The 7,599-nt window shown below is 40.5% G+C and overlaps 1 protein-coding gene across 1 annotated transcript; it reads left to right on the forward strand.

Annotated features, from left to right (window-relative positions):
* The first annotated feature begins 3,931 nt into the window (after positions 1-3,931).
* On the forward strand, positions 3,932-5,408 carry LOC128642184 (probable mitochondrial glutathione transporter SLC25A39). Its single transcript, XM_053694865.1, has one exon. It carries the CDS (start codon positions 4,109-4,111, stop codon positions 5,177-5,179), a length of 1,071 nt encoding a protein of 356 aa, XP_053550840.1. The 5' UTR covers positions 3,932-4,108; the 3' UTR covers positions 5,180-5,408.
* Positions 5,409-7,599: the final 2,191 nt, after the last annotated feature.

Genomic DNA, 7,599 nt, shown 5'->3' on the forward strand with positions numbered 1-7,599 from the left:
AACTTTAGATAGCTTGGTTCCTTGCTCCTATTGTTCAGTTCCCTCTGAACCTCTTTAATTTTTAATGTTATCTCCTCTAGGGACTTTTGTTTGTATTCGCAGATCAGCTGCATAAGTTTCTGTGAGCAGGTACTCAGGTGGCCATTCCACAGATCAATGAATATCTTATCATCTGTGACAAAAGTAGGAAATTTGTTTAGCCTTAGTCCCCTGGGTATAATGCCCAATTCCTGATACTTAGTCAAAGTCTTTATATCCCAAATGAGTTTGTTTTCTTTTAGGAGTAGAAATTCTAATTCCTCAAATAGGGCAACCAGGCTATAATGAGATTTGTCAGTGGAAAACACTTTGTTATAATCCACAGGAGCAGTGTTCCTTTCCTGTGCATTCCTCAGTGAGAACAGTGAAGCTACTTCAGTACTACCCCCTTCACTCATACCTGACCGCAAGCACGCTCACACAAAAAATATATGTGTTTAAAAGCTGGTAACAATGTTTGTGTGCCAATAGCTTCAATTGGTGTAGATGCCACCTAGGATTTCGGTTACCCTCCCAGGAGTCTGGCCAAGACCCCACGTATACACGTAATAGAGCAGAAAAACAAGGGAAAAGTCACTTAGATAGAGAGTAACCACGGTGAAGTGTGTCAATCCACTTGAGAGCAGTGTGTTAGTCAGCTAGCTCCCAAAATCACAATGTGTGTAATGTTTGGAAATTCACAGGATTGAATGACCAGGTCCAGTGAGTATTCCCTACCTCAAACTTAGACCGGTGAGGTTCATATACCTCCGCTGGATGCACAAATATAAAAATGCAAACACACTAGATGTCTAGTGAATATAATAAATATATATATGCCAAGAGTCCACAACTCATACCTGTGTGCTGCTGGATCCTGAGCGACAGTCCATTGTGGTAGAATATCAGTCCTCCTTATTATGTATTGGACATGTAATTCAATCGGTATCCAGCTCCTGCGGTAAACCTGAGTGAACTCTGACGGCTGCGGTGGGTAGCTCCTCCTTCCGTTTGTATCCCAGGTGAAGGGCGTGATAATGCGGTCAGGTTGAATTAGTGCAATACCTTGCTGCTGTGCTACACTATGGGCCGGTCAAATGCGAACAAGGAATGAAAAAAGGAGCACAAGCAGCGGTTTCAATGCACATAACATTTATATACAAATGCCAAACATAGCGCCGTGGCGCTCAAAGTGAAGAAAAGAAAAACAACACGTTTGTCAAACAGAACAAAATCGTGAGAGGGGATAACACACCCCGGGGTAAATACTGACAAAAATCAATAGGACTAGCTTAAAGAAACAGGTATACGTGTTTCAGCTTACAGCCTTACTCATTACCTGACTAAAACACAATGAGGTGAACTTAAAAACAGTAGCTAGTCATCCTATTGGTAGATGGGAACACTCCCATTAGTTAATCCTCCAATGGAACGATTGGATTGTGTAGCTATGATCAACTAGGACAGCAAGGAAATATGCACTGTTTACGGCTCACAGTGAAACGTATGGAACAAGAATAGAAATGTAAATAAATAAACAAATAAACATAAACATAAACTTGAATATAAATATAAACAGTTCTAATGCATTATATGTAGCATAAATCTAATAGATATAGACAATTTAGATTAGCAAACATGACATGATAATTGTTGATATACTCAATTCCGACCAGAGAGAGTATAAAGGGACCCCGGACCCAGCCGAAAACATTTGAGTTGCTGGGAAACTGCTCCATCGTTGCTGAAACAAAAATACAAATATACAGGTGGTTTAAGCACAGAATAAATGTCGTTTGCAACCAGATTATACAACTTATATAAATATTGAACTATAGTGACCAGACCCTAGGCATACTATACATAATTATGCCAATAGTGCTATTAGCCTGAAAAAATATATGTATAGTACGGTCAATATTGTCTATAGATAAAAAAGTGCTCTAATTATATGCATTCCTTAACAGACAGGTCAGCAGGTAGCCTTATTATAACAGGGAACCTTATTAGCCATAGTGGAGTGAATCTAGAGGGTGAGCTAAAGTACCAGGGACCCGAAAAGCCATACTAAAGTACCTGGTGCTGTTAGGCTCCTATTCTCCTAGGGTGACATGGTATGGACCAGGTAAGCCTGGTGGGGGAGAGGAGAGGATAGGCCCTACCAAAAATTGATAAGGTCATATTCTGAGTTTAGGCCCTCTGGAACTCTTGTCCTGAGTTTAAAGATCCAGAAGGCCTCCCTCTCCCCTAGCCTGCGGACCCTGTCAACTCCACCCCTGCAGGGAGCCACCCTCTCGATAATAGTCCATGTGAATGAACTGGTGTCTTTCTGGTGTGTGCCAGCAAAATGTTGGATCAAAGCTGTAGTGAGTACCCCCGCCCTTATATCACTAAGGTGCTCTTTAATACGGGTTCTGGCCTCTCTTGTCGTGAGGCCCACATATTGAAGGGAACATTCCCTGCAAGAAATAACATAAACTACATATGTGGACCTACAGTTGAGGCAAGAATCTATCATGAAGTTCTGACCCGTCATTAGTGAGGTGAACTGGTTTCCAGGGGCTAGCTTTTCACAGGCCACACATGTACGATGGTGGCAATGAAATGTACCCTTACAACTCAACCATGAAGAAGTGGTTTGTACTGTCTTTTTAATTCGTGTGGGTGCCACAATGTTTCCTATTGTTCTGTTTTTCTTGTAGGAATACCTTATGCCATCTCTGACCACTCCTTGGAGTTTGTCATCTGCAGATAGCATATGGAAATTATGCCTCACTATTTGGCAAATTTCCCTATATTGTCTTGAGTACTCAGTTAGGAAGACAATTTTGTTGTCTTTCCCTTCCTGAGTGCAGGATTTAGGCATAAGGAGTCTTTCCCTAGGTATTCCTCTAACAATATTCCTCGCTTTCGTGATGACAGAACTCCTATAGCCTCTCTCTTTCAAGCGTAGGGTCAGTTCATTGGCCTGTTTCTCATAAACCTCTGCATTACTGCAGTTTCTTTTCAGCCTAATGAACTGACCCTTCGCTACCCCTTTAAATACTCCTGGCGGGTGGCAACTAGCTGCGTGTAGAGTTGCCCGAAATGGGTTTGCGGTAGGTCTCTGAGCTAATGAACTGGTCCTGTCTACCTCTGAGGGTCACATCTAGAAAATTAATGGTATCGCTTTGTATCTCATTAGTAAAGTGTATCCCCATAGAGTCATCATCAAGACTTTTTTTTTCTATTCTTGTTCCATACGTTTCACTGTGAGCCGTAAACAGTGCATATTTCCTTGCTGTCCTAGTTGATCATAGCTACACAATCCAATCGTTCCATTGGAGGATTAACTAATGGGAGTGTTCCCATCTACCAATAGGATGACTAGCTACTGTTTTTAAGTTCACCTCATTGTGTTTTAGTCAGGTAATGAGTAAGGCTGTAAGCTGAAACGCGTATACCTGTTTCTTTAAGCTAGTCCTATTGATTTTTGTCAGTATTTACCCCGGGGTGTGTTATCCCCTCTCACGATTTTGTTCTGTTTGACAAGCATAAATTTAGTTTCTCCTGGTTTCATTTGTTGAAAAGCAGGGCCATAAGCTCAGGAGTGTGTACATGTCGAGCACTGTATGGCAGCAGTTTGCAAGAGCACTAGATGGCAGCACTATCTCCTGCCATGTAGTGCTCAGACACCTTCAACAAACACTACCATGGGAACAAAGCAAATTTGATAATATAATTAGATTTTGTAAAAATGTTTTAATAGGATGCTCTGTCTTAATCGCAAAATAAATTATTTGGGTTTTATATCCCTGTAATAGAGAAAAACTAAATGAATGGATTTCAGTATGTTTAATTTTAACTTACTTGTAATTTAAATGGGTACACTTTTGCATGCCAAAATATCAATACATGGATCTAAGACTGGTTCATCCCGGCTCAGAGCTGCTGGAGCAGCATGTGGCCCCCGGGAGCCGGGGCCCAAGATATTTGGGCGGAGCCGATGCTGTAACAAGGTCTGAGCACAATACCTCCATCCTCGGAATGCCCTTAAGTGTCACTTGTCATCCAATCAAGGGGGCATCTGAACCCCTGCTAGGCACCAGGTATGGCTGTGGAGGAGCCTTGTTTCCAGCCTGGGGGCATTACACCGCTACAGCAGATTCTGGCCTCTGGTACAGGAGCTCTCATTACCTCTTTCTTTGTTACACCACTGGATGTAGTAAAGATAAGACTGCAGGCACAGAGAAAGCCCTTCTCTAAAGCGTTGTCTATAAAGTCTCTACCTTGGACACCTACCCTGCGCCACCCCAAATGGCGTGGCTTTCTGTACTGCAATGGACTGATGGATCACTTGTTTGTGTGCCAACATGCCACTGCTTGCAGCACTTTGTACCGAACCCCCACACACTTCCACGGCACAGTGGATGCATTTGTGAAGATCACACGCCATGAAGGGTTAAAATCTTTATGGAGCGGGCTCCCACCCACACTGGTTATGGCCATACCTGCTACAATTATATACTTCACATGCTACGACCAGCTGCGAGATTTCATGAGATACCAACTTGGATACCAGGGTAGCCACATACCTCTCATTGCTGGAGCACTTGCTCGATTGGGAGCAGTCACAGTTATCAGCCCTCTGGAGTTGATCCGAACTAAACAACAGTCTCGCCAGCTGTCTTACATAGAGCTGAGTGCTTGTCTGCGCTCTGCAGTCTCTCAGGATGGGTGGCGCTCTCTTTGGAAGGGTTGGGGACCAACTGTGTTAAGAGATGTCCCATTTTCTGCTCTGTACTGGTTTAATTACGAGTTGCTGAAAAGCAGACTGAATGAATCCTGTAGTGCCCTAGAGGCGCCATTCCTGACTAGCTTTACTGCAGGAGCAGTTTCTGGAACTGTCGCTGCTATTCTCACTTTGCCTTTTGATGTGGTGAAGACGCAGAGGCAGATAGAACTTGGTGACATAGAGACAGGTGTTTCCAGAAAGCAGAGGTCTACAACCTGGGGAGCCATGCGCAGGATCAAAGCAGAGTCTGGAACCAGGGGATTATTTGCAGGGTTTCTCCCTCGCGTTATTAAGGTGGCCCCAGCCTGTGCTATCATGATTAGCTCTTATGAATTTGGAAAGAACTTCTTCCAACAACAGAACATGGAGAAGGTGCAGAACCAGTGATTTATAACAAACAGAGAATTGGTCGAGCTATGCGATCTGTACTACAAGGTAGTCATGGTAAATGCTGTGCTCTAAAACTAGCTGGTCTGGATTGTGATGTAGCTAATAGCACTAAAGAAAAAAAGCTTTGAGTCCTAGCTCTAGAAAACTTCAATAGGACATTCTGCCAGTCAATCACCGATTTTATAGAAATCAGAAATCACCTGTAATTCAAACCACGGAACTCCAGATTTAAAAAAAATAAATAAATACAAATTTATAAATATATAATATATATAATTCAGAAAAAGCAACTCAGATTTAGTATAACATAAAATGTGGCTGATAAATATATGGGACCAACTTTAGACATTGGACATTTTGTATATAAGAAACGTAGGAAGCTCTTCTAATGGCAGTCAATAAATCCAGAAATGTTCTGACTATAATCAAGGGGACAAAGTGCTCTGGGAAAGACTTTTCAATCAATATAAACCCAAACAATCCAGAGCTAATGCACAGTCACCTGTGATCATGTAAGTTGAGCATGCCACATAAATCCAGTAAATGTGCTCTAGAAAAAATACTAGAGCAAATCTTACATTTGGAAGCCCCACCAAGAGATCATTGAGCCCACAAACCACTGATTACAGAACCCTACAAAAAAGTGTTTTGGAGCACAGAGATGCCGAAGTTTGCAGTACCGTGTTTGTCCGGGGTTTAACACAGAACAGATAAGAGTGAAGAAGCCTATATTACTCAGCTGCTCATAACAGCACCAAATGGTGTATACGGAGCAAAGTGATTTCAGAGCTGAAGTTAACAAAAAATAAAACAATCTCCAAACTCCGAATCCAAGCGATTCTCACCACAACATTCCCACGCTCAAGCATGTAAACTCTTTCTTCATAGAGGACTTCTATGCTTAGGATCTGACCTGAAGTCAAGCTGGAACTGCATGTGTGTTATGCTGTCTTGTCCTACAAGTGCCTATTCTCCCTCCCCTTTTTTTTTTTTTTTTTTTTTTTTTTTTTTTAAATATAATAAGTAGCAAACCTACTGACTGTACCTTGATTCTCGTCTAACCAAAGAGAACAAGAGCAGTAGATTCTATGGGATGGCTAAAATGAGTTGTATGTAGACTGTTCAAATGCTGGAGCAGATATGTAGAAAATCTTAGTACGCTGTTTTGTACAATACCACTTTCATATAAAACAATATTATGAATTATTGGATTTAAAGGTGCAATCCTACTGGACTGCAAATACATAATACATACATAGTGTATTTGTTTATATGTTGCTGCTAAATAAGTGTGTGGGGGGGTTTCGTGTAACAGGTGCTGTACCTGTGTCCTTTTTGTCAAGTTGTAGCATCACCAGTACAGCACTTACTCAGTAGGGAGAAGTATTTGCCAGTGAACTCTCTTCTTAATAAACATACAGTAGCATCAGAAAAAGGGAGCAGTTTTAGAAGCTACTGACAGTCCAGCCTATTCCTTGGGATTGCACCTATAAAACTTGTGAAACTTAAAATATTTAAATGCTAACATTAAATCCCATCTGGCAAATGAACAGGATAACTGCAGAACAGCAGTTTGTGGGGTTTTCTTTTTCTCTATGCTGTAGCTCATGGAGCATTACAGGGATTGATAAATGTTTTATAAAGAAATGCTCTTATTTATTGTACAGTGAAAGCTCAAAAAAGCACTCTAATGGATGTGCAGACAGGTCTGCAAAAGATGAGGTCCACGGGAGTGACACATAAAAGTGTGATACGACAAATAGAAAATATTTCACAGAGTGAATCAAATAGTTGTGCATCTATGTAGTATGTGTTTTTTTCTTCAGGTATATTTATAGGTCTGTGTTTGTTGTTGATACCAGTAATTGCCTTAGTAATGCATGGGTTGTTTTTGTTTGTTAGGTTTCTCTAAAAAGTAAAAAAAAAAAAACAGAACAGAAAACTGACATCATAATATTTAATGATGTCACAATCTGACAAAGCATTTGTAGAAAAGTGTAATATGCAAACAGTCGCTTTTAAAGTCTCCAAATAAATGTTCACAAAGTGAACAATAAAAATGATGAGGAATCAGTTAGAAGTCATTTTGAAAAATGTTTGTTGTTAGAGAGATATACAAATCATAAAAAAAACTTTTTTCTTTTACTTATTAATAAATCATTTTCCTTAGGTTCCCTTATGGTCTTGGCTGTGTTTCAGTTACTGTTCTGTTCCTGCTTAGAACATAAACATTCAGTTAATTTTCATTGAAGTCTTAGCCTCTTGTTAACAATTAAAATCTGAAGTCTATGCACTGCGTTTTTATTAACTTTACAGGGCTACATATGCACTAATGGAATTTTGCAAAATGAAATCTAATTAAAAATATGCAGTTATTTAGTTTGCTAAGTAGAATTCCTGATGCTCTTTCTGCCCTC

Source organism: Bombina bombina, chromosome 11 (assembly GCF_027579735.1).
Source record: "Bombina bombina isolate aBomBom1 chromosome 11, aBomBom1.pri, whole genome shotgun sequence".
Taxonomy (NCBI): domain Eukaryota; kingdom Metazoa; phylum Chordata; class Amphibia; order Anura; family Bombinatoridae; genus Bombina; species Bombina bombina.

Excerpts from the sequence above, each read along its gene's own strand:
- LOC128642184 (XM_053694865.1), top strand. The coding sequence starts at position 4,109 with ATGGCTGTGGAGGAGCCTTGTTTCCAGCCTGGGGGCATTACACCGCTA.